An 18,635-nucleotide genomic window follows, 5' to 3' on the forward strand; every position below is an offset into this window, starting at 1 on the left:
ACCTTTGGTGACCCCACAGTTTAAATGTCTATCGTAGGTACGTCGTGAACAGTGGTCGTTACAGACAAACGTTCACGTAAATTGTCCCAGTCAATGGATGAATTTAATGTGTCAATCAATGGCCACAGCCACACTGTTTTGAATTTCATTCTATATCTAATTACACGTGATAAAGTTACTGACTGTAGGAGTGGGTTGAAAAGGACACCATAAATAAAACTTAAGTTTTAATGAAATTCAATGTAATATAAATTCATTTTTATTAAGGTTGATGGCCTTGGCACATGTTTGAAAAAAATGCCTTTAACTACCAATGTGTAACACAAATAACTTTTTGATTTTTTCTTCATATAAACTGTGAATGAAATAAATACAGGAAAATTTGCCCATACTTTTGCATATTTTTTCCTTGAAGGGTACCCATTTTATATCCGCCTTAAACCCCTATTACAGTTGACATTTTTCACAATCAATTATAAATCATAAACAAATTTTGTTCCACTTTGTTTTTTTTTTTGGTCCGTATAATTTTTGACGTTTCCCTCAGCAAGACGGACAATTTCTCTATTTAAGGGAAGAGAGGTTCCAATTTTGTATCCGCAACTCCTTATAGACCCCCTTTTACATTATATAGAAACTTACTTATACGATACAATTAGTTGTGTACCTGTTATTTTATTTATTGATTTGGACTATTGGGGTTTACTCTTATCAAATTTTACGGACGCATATTGAGAGTTGGTTGACAGTCTTGGAATATCCGTTTCACAGATGATAGCATATATGTTCAAAATATCTATATAATCCCGTCCCGTTTTCCCGATTGTGACCTTCTGAATTAGACTTATTACCGGGTTTATAATGAACAATATGATGGATGCCACATATGAAGCTGCTTACCCTCTCAGTACGTGAAATCACCCCAGTTTTTGATGGGGCTTCGTTTTGCTCAGTACATATTAAGATTTCTATGTTCTGTTTTGTATACTATTGTTTATCTGTTTATCTGTTTATCTTTTGCTTTTTTAGCCATGGTGCTGTCAGTTTATTTTCGACTAATGAGTTTTTAATGTCCCTTTGTTGTCTTTCGCCTTATAAGACTTTCTTTAACCTGGCTTAGGACTAAAACTTGTCCTCGTCCTAAACAGGGTTGTTGAAATGGCCCCTTTAATAGCAATAGTTTGTTGATCGCATTAATTTTCGATTTTGTGAATTGAAATTTTTTTCTTGAATTTTGACTATAAACTAATTTTTAAATAATTTTAATCACATTTGATATAGTTTGCATTTTGGAATTTCAACCAAAGATAAAGAACTGGATCTTCCATCACTGTATTTGATACCTAAACTTCATAAGTGTCCTTACAGACAAGGGTATATTGGTGGGTCTTCCTAGTTCTCCACGAAACATCTTTCTAAATTATTAACATCTATTTTATCAGAAATCAAAGCCGGGCTCCAAAGTTATTGTAAAACTGCCTATTCTAGAGTAGGCGTGAATCAGATGTTGATATTGAAAAGTTCTTTTATAGTACATACAATCTAAGACTCTCTCATCTTGCAATAGTATTAAAACATTTGACTTTTCTACTCTTTACACAAGTATTCCCCATTCCAAACTAAAAGACAAATTGAAAGAGTTGGTATTACTTTGTTTCATTAAAAGAATGGCGAACTTAGATGCAGGTATCTTGTCTTTGGGATGGATAAATCATATTTTAAAAATAATCACTCTGATACAAACAAAAAATTCTCCGAAACTGACAAGATGCTTGATTTTTTGGTTGACAGCATATATGTTACGTTTGGAGGACGTTCCCTATATAGATGATGTTCTCTCACTAAATAATACAAAATTTGGTTACTATGTTGAACGAATCTATCCCATCGAACTAGAAATAAAGGATACTACAGATACAGTATAGTCTGCATCATATCTAGAAATTGACAATGAGGGTCGGTTGAAAACAAAACTTTACGACAAAAGTGATGATTTCAGCTTCCTAATTGTGAACATTCAATTTCTATGTAGCAACATTCCAGCAGCGCCTGCATACGGATTATATATCTTCCAATTGATACGATATCCCCGGGCTTGTATATCCCATCATTATTTTCTTGATAGAGGATTGCTACTCACAAGGAAGCCTTTATACCAAGAGTCCCAAATGGTGAAGTTGTAATCATTCCTTCGTAAATTTTACGGACGCCATCACGAGTTGGTTGACCGTTAAGGAATAACCGTTTCACAGATGATATCGGATATGTTCTTTATGTCGTAACTACAATACCCTTCCCTTTTCACGAATGTGACCTACCGAATAAGACTACTTAACCGGATTTGTAATAACATAAGCAACACAACGGGTGCCACATGTAGAGCAGGATCTGCTTACCCTTCCGGAGCACCCCAATTTTTAGTAGGGTTCGTGTTGCTTAGTCTTTAGTTTTCTATGTTGTGTCTTTTGTACTATTATTTGTCTATTTGTCTTTTTATATTCAGCCATGGCGTTGTCAGTTTATTTTCAATCTATGAGGCTGACTCTCCCTCTGGTATCTTTCGTCCCTCTTTTGTGTTTCTTAATTAATGAGACGATGGGTATACTGGCAGTGTTACACTAGGACAGTGCCATTCCTTAAACCTGAACTCAAGTGTGAAAATTGTCTAATGGAAATCTAAATTATGTCTTAATTTTTTAAATATATTAAAATAAAGGCGGTTCTGGTTATTGTCAGCAAAACCTAGAGTAAAATTACCACAAATTTATAGTTTTAAAAGGGTTTTAGCTGTCGATTTCATATTCACCGATTTGACTTAACTTCTCATACTAGTATTTGATTTACAGGGCGCATTGTATTTGCGCCAATTTTTAAAAATCCAATCTTTTAATTGCGCCACAAGGTTAAATTTGATTTGCGCTAAAATATAAAAACTTCATTTGCGCCATTTCACAGGTACATTGTTAACGGGAAAGTTAAACATTCATTGCTGTATCGTGAATAAGAATTGTTTCTACATCATTTCTCCTGGATAATTGTTCATACTCATTTCTAATACAAAACTGAGGTTTAGAATTATAAACTGTTAAAATGTTTTAGGTGTAAAGATGGGCATTGTCAGTTCAGAGTCTAAGACTAACAGAAAAATAAGTCTATTTTGTATGAATATATGTGATAAGCTATATACGGTATATAGCTTATCATATGTATCAGGATATTAAAAACATTGATATGTTCCTTAATACTTGCAAAGCCAGAATAACAACTGCTATGGACAGAATTATAACTTTACTATACTAAATAATGATTAGAACTATCCCGCAATTTAACTCCCTTTTTTGATATGTTCAAAGTAACAGTAACTGTGTTTTAACGAAGTTTTAACATACCTTGTATGGTTTAATACTATTTACCTGTATTATTGGCGCAAATGAAAGGTTTTATTTTTGGCACAAATGTAATATGGTTTGTTGCGCAAATGAAAGATTTTTTGGCGCAAATAAAATGCCAATTGGCGGAAAAGCAAAGCACCGGTTTTCTTACCATATAAACTTTAATTCAAATTATAAAAAGTTTAGAATAAACAATTTACAGGGCATGGGCTTGACAATACGTAGCTTCGTTCCGCGTGTATTTAGTCTTGATGCCTAATTAACTACCGATTTGACCTCCGAAGACCTACGATGGTTATATAAGCGATATAAGTATAAAAATGATATAAGTAGAAAACGACCTCGTGCAATTGGATTTTTCTAGGTCTGTTTAATTTCATATTATAGATTAAAAATATATGTAAATCATCGTTTTAACCTGTATCAGAATGATTTTTTTGTCGATCGAATCAGTCAATCAAATGATTTACCTTTTATTTCACTTTTATTGTTTACATTATTTTCCTTTGAATAACCGAACACGCACAATGCATGCGTTATCAATCTGTAGCTTAGGGGTTAAATTAAGTTCACTTGAATACGGATTCAATGAGTTCGAATTATCCACTTGTAAGTGGATAATTCATCATTAATGTTTCTTAGCTTAATTTGACATAATCGATCCATACTGGCTGCTAAAAGCGAATTATAATTTTACTATTTCACTTTCATTAATGATTGAACAAAAAAAAAATACTTTAGATTTTTTATGTATCTCGTAGCTAGTGCCCCTTTAAGTGAACAACTATTGGACCACCTTTATCTCTTCGATATAAAACACATTGATTTCCTGATTCGATTAACTTGGCTTCAAACATTTATTGTAGAAACTATACTTGAACACTTTGACGGTTCAATTTTACATGATTAAAAAAAACAAAAAAACAAAAAAAAAAACATAGTTTTGGAAAAGATCTATATGGTTAATGGAGCAAGATCTGATTACCATTTCGGAGCTGCTTCTATCACCAAAGTTTTTTTTAGGTCTCGTGTCACCCAGTCATTAGTTTTTCGGTTTGGTGTTTTTATGTCATTTTAGCTCACCGCTTCAAATGAACTTTAAGCTTTTGTCATTCATTGGGGTCCGTCGTCGTCTGTCGTCGTTCGTCATCGTTCGTCCGGTATAGACTATTTCAAACATATTTTTCTCTCAAACTACTGCCAACCAAACTTTAGCTGAATGATCCTTAGGGTATCTAGAATAAAGTGTTTTATTTAATTTCTGTTTCGTTTAAAAGCATGGACGCCATTGGCTCAACATAGAACATAGGGGTAAAATGCAGTTATAGCTCAAAATCAAAATCATTAGCAAATCTGACATGGGGTAAAATTATTCAAAAGATGAATTTCTATCAGCCACAAATTTTTCAGATGAATCTAATTACACATTGTTGGGTTACTGCCACTAAATTTGTAATTATAAGGAAATTTTGCAGTTTTTGGTTATTATCTTGAATATTATAAATGATAAAGATAAACTGTAAACAGCAAAAAAGTTCAACAAAGTAAGATCTACAAATAAGGTAATATAACCAAAATTGTCAATTGACTCCTTAAAAAGTGATTGCCCTTTAAAGATTTTTTTTTTGTTCATCTATAGTTTGCTTACTTTAAAAAATCTTCTCCTTTGAAACTGCTGAATCCATTTCAGCCAAACTTGGGCTGAATGAGTTTCAGGATATCTTGTATACATTTTGTATTTTATTTCCTTGTACATCAAGAAACATAGCCTCTATGGCTAAAATGGAACATGGGGTGAAATACATTTTTTTTGGCATTTGAAAAAAATATGACAGATACAAAGAATATCTAAATTCGATTTTTTAAGCCACTCATTACTATATATTTAAAAGCAAAAATAATAATTGATATAGATTTAAGCAAAAAATTAGTGGTGAGCGATTCAGTCTCTTGAGAGCCTCTTGTTTGTATTTTCGTCTTCTTCTGTCTCTTATTCCCATGATTTTAATTACATCGGATGACCGAGAGGGCTGTCGCCTATATTTCTTAACCTAATTTCGTGTTGGGATTGTAACCGATCTATAAACTTTATAAATACGCGGACATTATCGAGTGTAAAATAATATTCCGTATCGCTTATTATAAATTCATTTTTTCAATGGATACTCCTGAAGAAAATAAATCAATAATATAGAAATGTTTTGTCGTTAGAAATATATATATAAGTAAAAAAATCTTTAATATCTATGCAAACGCACAAGAAAAGTATGTTAACGCATGCGGATGTATATCGCAAAACGTTTTCAATCTCCAATGAAGAGTTATCGGTCCTCGCTTTTTCTCAATGACCGATACCTCTGCATTGGAGATTGAAAGTTTGGCGGGGAAATATGAATGGCATCTATTAGAAAAATCGAATTATTGCAGAAGAGTGTCCACCATGCACTTGCACTGCACTATCACTAATATAGTATAATATAATGATATATAAATGGATGAAAGTTATTTATACATGTTATTGTAATATACAAATATTAAAATGATATATAACAACAAACCAGAGTATACTGAGTTGTATCACTACAGTATAATAGTTATTACGATGAGGTTGAAGTCTCTGCCATTTATTTATCATCCTCGCACGAACTAGTCTCAGAAAAAAAAAATATCTGTACCTCAACCTCACTTTCAGGTATAGAGATGTGTTTTTTTTTTTTTGAGAAAAGTGCTTGTGACCATCCACAAGAACTTGCTGTCATCCGATGTTCAGTACTTCAGTACTTAGTAAGGTCATACAAAAATTGTTTCTTACAATAACCGCTTTTAAGGTGGATATTAAACATTTGATGTATTTTAAAATAGAAGTTCAGTCAGTGCTCTCGGCTGAATGGTTAGTAAATATATTATTTAAAAGTTAAATCTATAAACTGTAATTACCATTAATCTATAGACAATCCTGCGTCAAACCTACCTTTTTATCAAAATGAACGCACAATGAGAAATATACATGTTGATGATTCTTTGAAATAAAAATAAAATAACCTTCATATACATGTAGTAATTCTTCAAAACTACTAGATCATGTTTAGTCTTTGGCTATAAGTGTAGATGTGCTATACACATGCTTTTGTTGTTTTATTCCTTTGTGTCAGATCGACCTGTTTCCGGATGGCAACAATATATTCAGTTAAAAAATCTACTACAGACATATTCTTTTCAAAAAATTTCTTACGAATAAAATTGATCGTACGTTATACTGAAATGTGTATTACTCGCGAGTATTTTTTCTTATACAATTATTTTGTGAAAAGAGCCACAGGGTTAGAATTTTTGTACTCCACATTCGCGATTCGTCTACAAAAAAACCACCAGTGGCACTAGAACCAAAAACATTTAAGACCAAATCAATAATATATTTACTTTTTGATGGCAATCATTGGCCATTCGACTTAAAACGTAAACATTATGTTGTCGATGGGAGAAATTCATCAACCTCAAACAAATCAGCTGGAATAAAAACAGATGGTTTAGGAAAACCATAACAAAAAAGAGTTGGAATAGTATGATATCAGGCAAGAAAAGCAATGATACATTTGTATGAGAAGGGTCAGACGAAACCCTAACACTCCTGTAAATCTGAAGTATTTCACAAAAAATCGTTATACCCTGGAAGAACTTTATATAGTACTTCCAAGTTTTTACCAACATATGGTATTACTTAGAATACCCTGTATATTATTAATTTTATTTATCAATAATTACATTGTAATATTGTCGTCACGATTTCTTTGTAAACAAAGGACGTATTAAATAATATATATATATATGTAATAAGTTTGTCTGAATCAGTGACAACTCTACGACAGATTTTATCCATCGGATCATCAGTGATGGTGATACAAGGCTGAAAATACATTTTGTATATATAATTCGTCTAAATATCAGCCCTATAATGATACATCTGTAAATTTGCGTTAGCATATATATATATGTATATATACGAGTCTAAATTGAAAACTACGTTTAAACCTATGACTGCGTTGGATAAAAACCGCAATTTTTATACGTGTGCATGTAAAACAAATTAATTTCGTTGTAGTAGGGTTTAAAAACAGCACAAACAACATTTTCCAAAAGACCAAAAAAGTGAAGAAGTATATTTAACAAAACGCATTTGACTAACAGGTCGAACAACTGATGTTCTTTAACCCTGCTGACTGCCATTGGTAATTGCCAAATAAAATTGATCACAATATGTAACAAAATGGATCTTAATATAAATTTAATACTAAACAGAAAACAATTAACTTGTGGCCACGATGTTATGCCACAAACATAAGGTGTTAATATTTTTATATATACAATTTTATATATGTATGAACTTTTGACTGTCATTATTTGCATTGTTTTAAGTGAAGATAGGTCGCAATTTGTTATCAAACTTAACTTTGACTTTGGAAAAAATTGGTAAAGAAATAAGACTACAGCCACTAGTTATAATTCGATCAAGCAAAACAAATCCTGGTAACAAACTTTAACCGAGTGAAACACATAAACTAAATTAACTAAAGAACTGTCTTCATAAACATTCAAAGAGCTGTCTTGATAAACATAAAAAGAACTGTCTTGATAAACATTTAAAGAACTGTCTTCATAAACATTAAAAAAAAACTGTCTTCATAAACACTTAAGTTCTACAGACACATATTGTTTAAAAATGAATATGATATATCACATGGAGTTTCAAAAGTGTGCTAAACTTTATATCGTAATTCGAACTGAGGCTTAATTCCTTATTCTATCTTAATTGTTATAAATAAAAGTTGGGGGAGGGGGGAGGGGGGTGGGGGTGGGGTGAGTTCTCAACTTCAAAAAAATATACAAGCTGGTAGATTCAAATTGGTACATACAAAGATTTTGTTAGTTTTGGTGACAAACGGGTTCAACATTATCGAGTCTTATTTAGAACTAGAATTCAAGAGCATACGATGTAAACACAAGTTAATCCAAGAAAATGGAGTCACGAACATGCCACTATAAAAGAGGGACTGGACAGGGGGTAGGTTTTTCCCTGCTCCTGTCCCCCTTCTCCCTTCTCCCTTCTCCCTCTCTTTTCTCTCTCCCTTATCTTTTCCGACATCCATTGCATTAAAATCCATAACACATTCAGAAAGAGTTTCGCTTAGAGGATTAGTAATGCCTATATCAAAGTAACGAGTATCTCCCCTTAAACAATTAGAACTTTCTCATGTAAATATTTCTTCAATATCCATCCAGTTATTCAGAAGTAGATGCGCTCAATAGAGATACATTGATAGACGGATAGGATGCAATATGCCTGCAACGTGATCAGACGCATACAAATTCCCATCTAGGAAGGACATTCCAATGCAACCTTCCATAATTTTAATCGGGAATAGTCCTGTAAAGGACGGCAGTAAACATCGGGAATGTGTGACCCCAGCTTAACTCAGATGCACGTCGTTTCCGAGTCCCGATTAATTCTTTTTAAAGTATAAATCCAATTTATAGAAACACAGTTTAATGTGTGAAAATACGGGGAATTTTTGTAACAATATAAGTGCAATTTCGTTTTAAACTTGTTGCCCAAAAACGCTGCTTGCAAAATAGAAAATTTAAATTCTTTTGAAAATAATACGGGATATAATTTATCGAAAATACATAGTACAAGCAGTCGTTGAAAATCAGGCAAAAAATGAGTTTTGGAATGGAATTAACAAAGAAGAGTAATGAAATTGTCCTTGAACTTGATTATTTTGGCACACAATTTTCCCTATATGTTCCAAGTGCAACCACTTTTGGAATATTATTGGACTGTACAGAAAATATAGTTCTGGAAGTTTGTAAAGGATAGATTGCCAATACTGTAATCGTATAAACACAGTTTACACAGGACAGCAACATCGGAAAGAGGAAAAAGTTAACAAAGGCCTGTCATTTTCTGGATGCAACACTTAACGCGCATCTCAGTTGGGACGAAGTCAAATTAGATCATTCAGACCCCTTTACATATTTTTTCTTTCAATTTCGTATTTCAAAGATTATTTCTTGAAATTTACAATCACACGATTCATTAAATAAAACCCAGTGGCCAACAATAAATGAATAATCGGATTTTTTGTAACATTTTTTGAAGGCTGCATTAGAAATGTGTGTTTTTTCTAGACACAACAATTTCAAGTTGTATTGTACCGTCCTGAGCATGCCTGAAATGTTTGCCACCGGACATTTTGCAACCTCAAATCAATCTTGTCTCCTTTTTTACTCCTTTTCTTCTTTCTCCTACCCCTTCTCTCCGTTCTCCTGCCCCCTCTCTCCTTTCTCCTGTCCTCTCTCTCCCTTCTCCCGACCTATCTCTCCCTTCTCCCGCCCCTCTCTCCCATGATCCCAATACCCTGTCCAGGCCCTCATAAAGGCACTTGCGAACAGAAAATGCTTTCGGTCATCCAATGGTCATTTTTATTCCTACTTTTATAGTAAATATCGAGGTATGCAAGACTTTTGAATATTCATAGTGATTAAACAACATTAAAAGAACTTCAATAAATATTCAAGTCAGATATTCGTGTTTTAGTAAGAAAGTAATTCACACTGTGGTTCTTCAAATTACCATAATTTCCTCCCTTGGACATCCCGACTAGTTTCCGTCAACACATTATCATCATTAATAAAAGTGAAAATATTTTAAAATGTGTATTTCTTCGTATTTTTCAGATACAGTTATGCTTGAGCAATCACGATACGTTCATCGACCGCTACGTTCCTAACTGAAGAAATAATTTTATTTAGTGAACGAAAGGATTAAGTGAATTATGGGTTTATAATATCATTTGTGAATATGTTGTAAACGTGGGTAAAAATGGCAATACCTAAGATGTAGACACACGAAAAACTTTATTAAAGGTGAATAGAAGTTATCTTCGAGTGCAACTATTAAAGGATGAATTAAAGTATATATTAACAGGGATTATATCAAGAGGATTATCGTTATTGCAAACATTTTTAATTCAGGGCTGAATTATAATACTAATGACCCTACTGTGTAACAAACGTATCAACACTATACCAGGTGGAATATATAAGTGAACGAATCATCCATACAATAATTGAAAGTTCTAAAGACAAATATTGTTATCTAAACGACAAAGCTGTGATTTTATCTTGCATATAGGAGCCAATACTCGAGTGCATAAATCATGCATACGGCACAGAATACGTCAACTTTCTTGAATTGATACACTGATTGACATACAAATCAATAATTGTAGGTGTGTTGGTATCTTTCGTAACCGTCCGAATTGATTCAAAATTTATCACGAAAGATGTTTGAAATAAATATCAGATTCGCCAACGATATTCTTAACATGGAGTGCGTTGAAGAATAGGAAACAACCATTACTTATATTTTTCTCCCGTAGAAATGAGTGCAAACATTTCGGCCAGTATATCATCGTACGATATATTGCCGATTTTCAATAGTAGTAGTGAGTTTACTATCGGACACATTGGCGAGAACAGTTCTTCAATACCTCCGAATACATCAGGAACTAATTATTCTTCTGACGACCCGCCAATATCTATTTACACGCCATGGCAGCAGGCACTAGTGACGTTAGTACTTGCGTTAATGGTTTTAGGCACAATTGTTGGAAATTGCTTAGTGTGTATAGCTGTGGGAATAGTGAAAAAGCTTCAAACACCTTCAAATCTTCTCATTTTATCATTAGCCGTGTCGGACCTCTTAGTTGCTGTACTAGTGATGCCATTTGTAACTACATACCAAGTGCTAAGCTATTGGCCGTTCGGAAATGTGATTTGTGATTTGTTTACTTCTTTAGATGTCATATTGTGCACAGCATCCATCCTTAATTTATGTATGATAAGTGTTGATCGGTATTTTGTAATTACACGGCCCTTTCAATATGCAATGAAACGAACACCAAAAAGAATGGGCATAATGATTGCCGGTGTATGGTGTTCCTCTGTGTTGATATCTCTTCCACCTTTATTTGGATGGAAAGAAGACCCGCCTAAATGGGAGTGTATTATCAGCCAGAATATAGGCTATCAAATCTATGCAACTTTAGGTGCCTTCTACGTTCCACTTTTCGTCATGTTGGCAGTTTACTACAGAATATGGAGAGTATCTTCTCGATTAGCAAAAAAAGAAAGTACAAATCAGCTTGGCAGTATTGACAAAGTCCAAAGCAATGCTCATTACTCAAATAGAGTAAAGACGAATTCTGTTGAAACGGGATGTACTGTTTTACCTAACGGTAACGTAAGAAATGGTTGCCATAGTGAAAAAGATGAAGATGAAAGAGTTGAAATGCTTGCAAAAAATAGTGCTTCAATTCAAAGACGTAGATTTACACTTAAAAGTATTTTACCAAAAGGTCGTAGATCATCTGGGCATAAAGATTCGAAGGCCATTAAAACACTAGGAATTATAATGGGTGGATTTACGGCGTGTTGGTTGCCATTTTTTATTCTTGCCGTTATTAGACCATTCGTAGAAGATAACGACATTCCAATCCACATGATAAGTGTCTTTAATTGGCTAGGATACTTTAATTCATTTCTGAACCCAGTGATCTACGCAAGGTTCAACAGGGATTTTCGAACTCCTTTCAAGGAAATATTATGCTTGCGTTGCAAGGGAATTAATGTGAGAATTCGTTCAGAAAGCTACGTCGAGCAATATGGACCAGATCCTAGATTGAGAGATTGTTTACGACCTCCTACCTCGTCGGTTGTTCGATACGACAGTCAAGGTCGCACGGAAGTTCATTTAGGAAATGGTTCGACGCCTTCTGAAAGTAAAGTATGACGAACCAAAACAATCTTAATAAAGCTTATACTCTGTCTCCAAAGATGACACCTGCATGCATTAAGAATGTCGGTGTTCTCGACAAGTTCATCGACTTCATGTACTGTGATATAAACTGACGAGAGATTTGTAAATTGTTATTTAATGACTTTTTTGTGACCCAATATGTAGTTTTGGGCTTATTGTATATTTAAGAAGCTGTGATAAAACTTGCTATAAATACAATGGAGAAACTCATTTATGTTCTACTATGTACGGCAGAATATGATATACATTTACATGTTAGCATTTACAGTATAGGTAAAATACATTTTATACGTTTGAAACTGTGCTGACGTCACAGCGGATTATAAATCCCTTATTTATATACGTACATTCTCTGTGATTTTTACGGTTATATTAATTTCAATTTCGAAACAATATATTTTTGTTTTTGTTTTTACAATTGCCTCGTGTTTTCAAATATTTGTTTCTTAATTCTGTTTTGAAATTATCAGCTCGACCTACATAATGACCTATCAATAATGGTAGATATGGTTTTATTAGGCTGCTCAAATTTTTGAAAATAAACTTATTATCGTTAAATTATGTACAGTTTGGTGAAACCAAATTAAATGAATTGATACAAATAAACGAAGATTCAAGATTTTATTTACACTATAACGACGATTTTCAGGTTATCTGTTTATTTAAAGAATGAAAAAAAATATTAATTTTTATCCGTTAACCGTTATATTTGTTTAGACATTTCATAATCATGTACGTCTGACTAAATCTGGTGCTAAGTGTTATTATAAAGTAGATATTAGGAGGCAACTGATTCATTTCTATATTCATTACAATAGCTACAAAATACACTACGAGATATGAAAAATTATTGGATAAGATTTCAATTCATGTAAGAGACTTAAGATATGAAATTAATACACATATTATGACATGTATTTATTATTTCATTCAAATAATTGAACTTTTTTTCTTAAGAGATTATTGCTTTTTGCGATTTTATGATGTATGTGGTTTGGTTTTTTTTTTTTAAAGAAAAGAGAGAAAAAACAAGGAGACTCTTTTAGATATAATTAACCTACTTAAGTTTGAGTAGATTTAGAAGATTCATTTTGATCTTACAATTAGCACACTTTACAAATAGGTTTAAAATGTTTTTATTTTTATATAAAATTCATTTGAAAAACCTCTTGCGGCAAATATTATTCAATCTTTACAATAGAGCTTTGGTCAAACTTCTTTTAATAGGTATGTCCTGCTGCTTTTATTAGCATATATTATATTTGGCTTTAAAAAAAATAATGCTTTTAAAACTATATAGCTTGAAGAAATGAAACGAGAACGCTGAAAGAAGTTCAAATCGGCTTGTGATTCAGTGCGTCTTTGTTGAATTTTCAATAAATGGAAATAAATCTTATAAAAATTTTGTGCTTCCAAAGCGGTTCAGATTAACAATCATGTTTTAGCAACATGGAGATGAATCTCTGGGAAAATATCAAATTATTTTACTCTAGACTACATCATACATATAACGAATGTGCTGGGAAAGAACATAGTATTTTGAGTTTATAAATAAAGGCAACAGTAGTATACCGCTGTTCAAAACATTGCCGATATCGATTAAACTGCACACGATGCGAATTTAAATTTTTAATGTCTTTTCATCAACACTCCATGCCAAAAAATAAATAAAAAAAAGGTATACAAATTTGAAGAGCTGATATATACAAAAGAATAATATTTTACTTCACCAGATGTGCATTTTGATATTTTATATATCTTCAGTTATTCTCAAGGTTAAAGTATTTGAAAATCCTAAGCCGAATATAATCTATCAAAATTTGTTGATCGTTCATAAAGGTTTTTGATAAGTCATAACTGGTCGTAATAAAATTTGTTGGTAAGAACAACGTGCGTTAAGTTTGTCATTATTTTTTTAAAAGTGTTTTTATTTCAACCCTTATTATTACAAAAAGTGCATGTAAATCAATGTTAATGAAACTAAGCAGGACTGAATGTTTTTTAAGATACATATGTTAGTAAAATGACATGCAGAGAAGACACATACTATAGTATGTCTTTAAACCGACCAATGAAGAACATTTTTTTTAATTAAATAATACATGTACAAGTCACTAAACACAGAATTTTGAATGATGTGTAACAGTGTTTGTGTTATTATTTAAAACATAACATATGTGTACGAGAGACGACAATGCGATTAATTATCACGGGTATCTTTTTGTGACGTTAAGTATTATAGAAAAAAAAGTAACAGCTTAATTTTTGGGTATTGTCCAACAAACAAAGTTTTCGTAATAACTATAAGCCATTTAGTAATGTTATTGTCAGCTCAGTCGATTTATAGCATTCTCTTTTACGTAATAATGAAATAATTGTTATAAATATGATCAAATATGTATCTGGTTCTATTATGAAAAATTACTTCCTAACAATGTCTCGCAAAAATGTCCCGGATTCTTCTCAATTTAACAACAAGGCAACATACACTTTATTATTAATTAACTAAAACACTCTTTTTTCTGTGATCTACACTGTATGTAAAACAGGTAATACATTTGTACAAGCAAATTAGAAAAGCAGTAAGGGATTTCCTAACGTAGTGGAAAGACCGTTAAGCCCAAGTCACACTGTCACGTTTCAAGAGCTACGTTTTACTACGTTTTGAAAGCGTAGCGAAACGGGAATATACGTAACGAAGCGTATCGAAACGTAGTGATCCTTTGTTCAAGACTAGACCGGCCCCGTATGTTTTGAAAATTCAACAACAAACGTAGCGAAAATTGAAACGAAGTAGAAACCTAGTAAATACGTATCAAAACTTAGCGGAACGCAACAAAACGTGCTTACTAAGTATCGAAACGTATCAATGCGTGGTGAAAACGTGGGTCTACACGTACTTATACGTAGCATTTTAAAACGTAGTAAAACTTGACAGTGTGACTGGGGCTTAAGTATAGTATAAAGGTCCATATATATATCACATGGGCCTACATTATTTACCTTTTGCTTGGGAAAATGTGTACATCAATTAATTATAACTACTCTAAGAAAAACAAAATTAAATTTTCCTTTAAATTTTTCATAGTTAAGTTTTATTGATATTTTAATTTGTCAGTTCTTCATACGTTATATATACTGTGGTTAATTCTCGCTTTATTTATAATATTATGCACTGCAGAGAAATAAGATATTGTTATGTGTGTTTCCTAGTATAGACGTACATGAACATGTTATTGTCTTATTTACTTTTCAATACAGTATTTATGTCATTAAAGATATACAAATTCCAAATATGTAGTAGTTTAGATTAGCCTAAAATTTTTAAAAATCACAGAGAATGGTTTATTTTTATTATTTGTGTTGCAGCTAAGCTGTTTTATTAATTTTACTGCTGATTATTAGCATGCAATAGCAAAGATTTGTAAATAAATTATCATATTTAATTTCATCATCCATAGTACAAACGAGTTTTACAGAAATTGCATTTATCGCCATGTGGTAGAAAACGAAGTGGTCACACGTAGAATTACATTCCATTTTTTTAATTGATAAAGACATAAAAAATTCCAAGAAAATTCAAAATCCAATATTTTTTTACGAAAAGTACTCTTTTATAAAAGGTTTTCATGATAATCTTGTCTGCTCTTTGCAACTACTAGTATTTATAATTGATATAATGTTAGTGATGTACTGTTTCAGTTATTACTTGAATTTTATGAATTATAAATTAAACTCGTTATCTTAATTGATTAAATCTACATAGTTTGCGAAAACTTGTGTAACAACTGATACCAATCGACTAGAAATATCATCAATTCAAGACTTAAATAATCTAATGAGTTTTAATTTAGGCCCCAGGCAAACTATCACCTATTTTAATTTCATACGTTTTTTAAAATTTTATTTTTCGAAATAAGAATTATGATTTAAAGAAACTAGAAAGATCCTCTGTCCTAAAATTTTCATTTGACTCCAACATTTCCTAAATATATTGCATGTTTCAAAAGTTACACATATGCGTTGACACGTTAACTACTTTGTTGTATATTATAATTATTTCTGGAATATTCTTCATGAGCGAAATTTTTATTACATTTGTGATTTGTGTTAACTCTGTTAAGCAGTGATACTGCTGTAGCAGACGGTTTTAGTATAGCAAAGCTTATTTGTTAATTTTTTCAGTAACAAAAGTAACCAGTGTTACTTGTGTATTTGATGTTATTTTTGCTTGTTTGTGTGTTAATTTGAAGGGACTGTTTTTGTTTACACATCTTGCCATATAAAACTTTTGAGTTAAAAGCAGCTAAATGACTGATTATTACTGTTGATAAGATGAGGTTTTATAAAGTTTAGTTATAAATTATTTGCTTTGACAATTTATCATATATTGTTTTTAATTTTAACTACATTGTACACTGAGCAATGGTTGCTTCGGACATTAGATGGGTTTACATCCAAACAAATGGTAGGTAACCTGCCAGCAAACTTCCTTGACTATTGCTTTCAATACTTTTTCATATGAGAGATAACGGAACAGCTATTTTTTAAAGGATGATATTTCTTTTGCTAAAATGTCACCTAGTTATTAAGATAAATGTGCATGTAAGTTTCAAAAACCAATTACAACTGTTATTGGACCAAACATAAAATGGTATGTTTTAACTTATTTTTTTCTGGATTTGTTTCTGCATTATTTCCTAAACTTTTAAACTGAGAGCCTTTTATTTTACTTAAGGTATTAAGGTATCAACAACAACAAAAAAATAGAATATGTTTTTTTTTTGTCAGATGGTCTAATATGAAATATTACTATACTCTTGATACTAGGTTCCATCATATATAGTTTATCTTTTTTTAATACGATTTAATCTACTTTGGAACAAATAATGATGACAGATTGACATGTCACCAATTCATTGGCCTTGTTGACGTTATGGGAGAAGAACGCGAGAGATATTCAAAAATGTATTTTAGCAATAACCATCTATTGTGACAAATACCTATATAATTATTTAGAACATTTATGTTGTAATTACAACCGTTATAAACTTAATATAAATAATTATTGATTTTCTAGTTTGTAACATATACATTCTATATTGTAAAATATTGCTCACTATCATTTCTAGTCGATACCATTAGAAACGTTGGTCACTTGCGTCAGTTTTTATTTCTTAATATTCTCAGGTTTTGTCATCTCAAATCTATGAAAAGTTTCACAACTAAGCACATAAGTTATTAAAAGGTACAGCCCTCTGACTAAACTTTAATCTCCTCAAACGAAATTACACAAATTAGTAAAAAGAATTGATACCGCCAACGCCACCACATACCTTAAATAACAACAGATTGTTGTTTTCAATATGTGCTTATTGAAAAAATAATTCACAATTGTATCATAACGCTACATGAAAGGAATAAATTTGTTCAGGCACAATTATTTGGTAAAAATTATACAAGCCTAGTAGTTATCCTTCATGGTATAATGCAAACTTCGCAAATGGTTAAAAGTTTGGAAAATAAAAATGTATGCAAAAATAAGATGATGTGGTATGAGTTGCTAACGAGACAATGACAGTATGTACTTAATATACTTTAAATATTTTACATTTTATTCTTTGAATATTGAACTTTATATAAAATAGTAAAATTATTATTGCGTTAGAGCAGTTGTACAACAGTTTGAAAAGAAAATGATGTTTAGATATTAAAGTGAGTTTAATTTGTTTCATAGCTTGAAAATGACTGTATGATAAAGGGTCAATTGTTTTCGAAACTACTCTTTCAATGAGTTAAAGAATTTATCTTTATTGTACGTTTTCTTTATTTTAATATGATTAAATTTCTCTTCACCAAATTGCAAATTAGCGAAGCAACAAAAAATATTTCTCTGATAATGTTAGAAATAAGTGAAAATATTTGCATTTTCCGAGATGGCTTTCGGTAATGTCTTTTTTTACCCTTTCAGGGGATTAAAAGGCGCACTTGTGAAACTGCACATAAGTCCTTCTCAGATTTACCTCGAATCTTTGTTTTTTTTTAAAAGAAAATCAATAAGTAAAACTAAAAGCAAACAAACTCTAGACAATTATTTTTTTATCATGCTGTTGTACCAAGCAGAAAAATTCTGAATTCAGAAAATAAACTTGTTGCCACAAGCAATGTATCTGCTGCTACATACTAAGTAACCCGGATTACCAGTGAATGTATTATATTTCATCGTGCAACTATGTCTTCTGTTGTACAAATAACAGGTTAATTTTCTTATTTATGTTAGTACGTCGCTTTCTTAAATTCTTTGATTGCCATTACCATCGAATTCAACTGGTAGAAGTCTCCTTTATTTTCAGTTTTATTTGCAA

At 31.7% G+C, this 18,635-nt stretch overlaps 1 protein-coding gene across 3 annotated transcripts in view; it reads left to right on the plus strand.

Annotated features, from left to right (window-relative positions):
- The window catches only part of LOC143072409 (5-hydroxytryptamine receptor 1B-like), a 104,388-nt gene extending 87,372 nt beyond the window's left edge, over positions 1-17,016 (plus strand). For all 3 annotated transcript variants that reach the window (XM_076247318.1, XM_076247319.1, XM_076247320.1), the window contains one exon: positions 10,128-17,016. In XM_076247318.1, the coding sequence (XP_076103433.1) occupies positions 10,834-12,243 (1,410 nt within the window). In that variant the 5' untranslated portion in view covers positions 10,128-10,833 and the 3' untranslated portion in view covers positions 12,244-17,016. The remainder of the gene's footprint in view (positions 1-10,127) is intronic.
- Positions 17,017-18,635: the final 1,619 nt, after the last annotated feature.

Source organism: Mytilus galloprovincialis, chromosome 4, assembly GCF_965363235.1.
Source record: "Mytilus galloprovincialis chromosome 4, xbMytGall1.hap1.1, whole genome shotgun sequence".
Classification (NCBI taxonomy): Eukaryota; Metazoa; Mollusca; class Bivalvia; order Mytilida; family Mytilidae; genus Mytilus; species Mytilus galloprovincialis.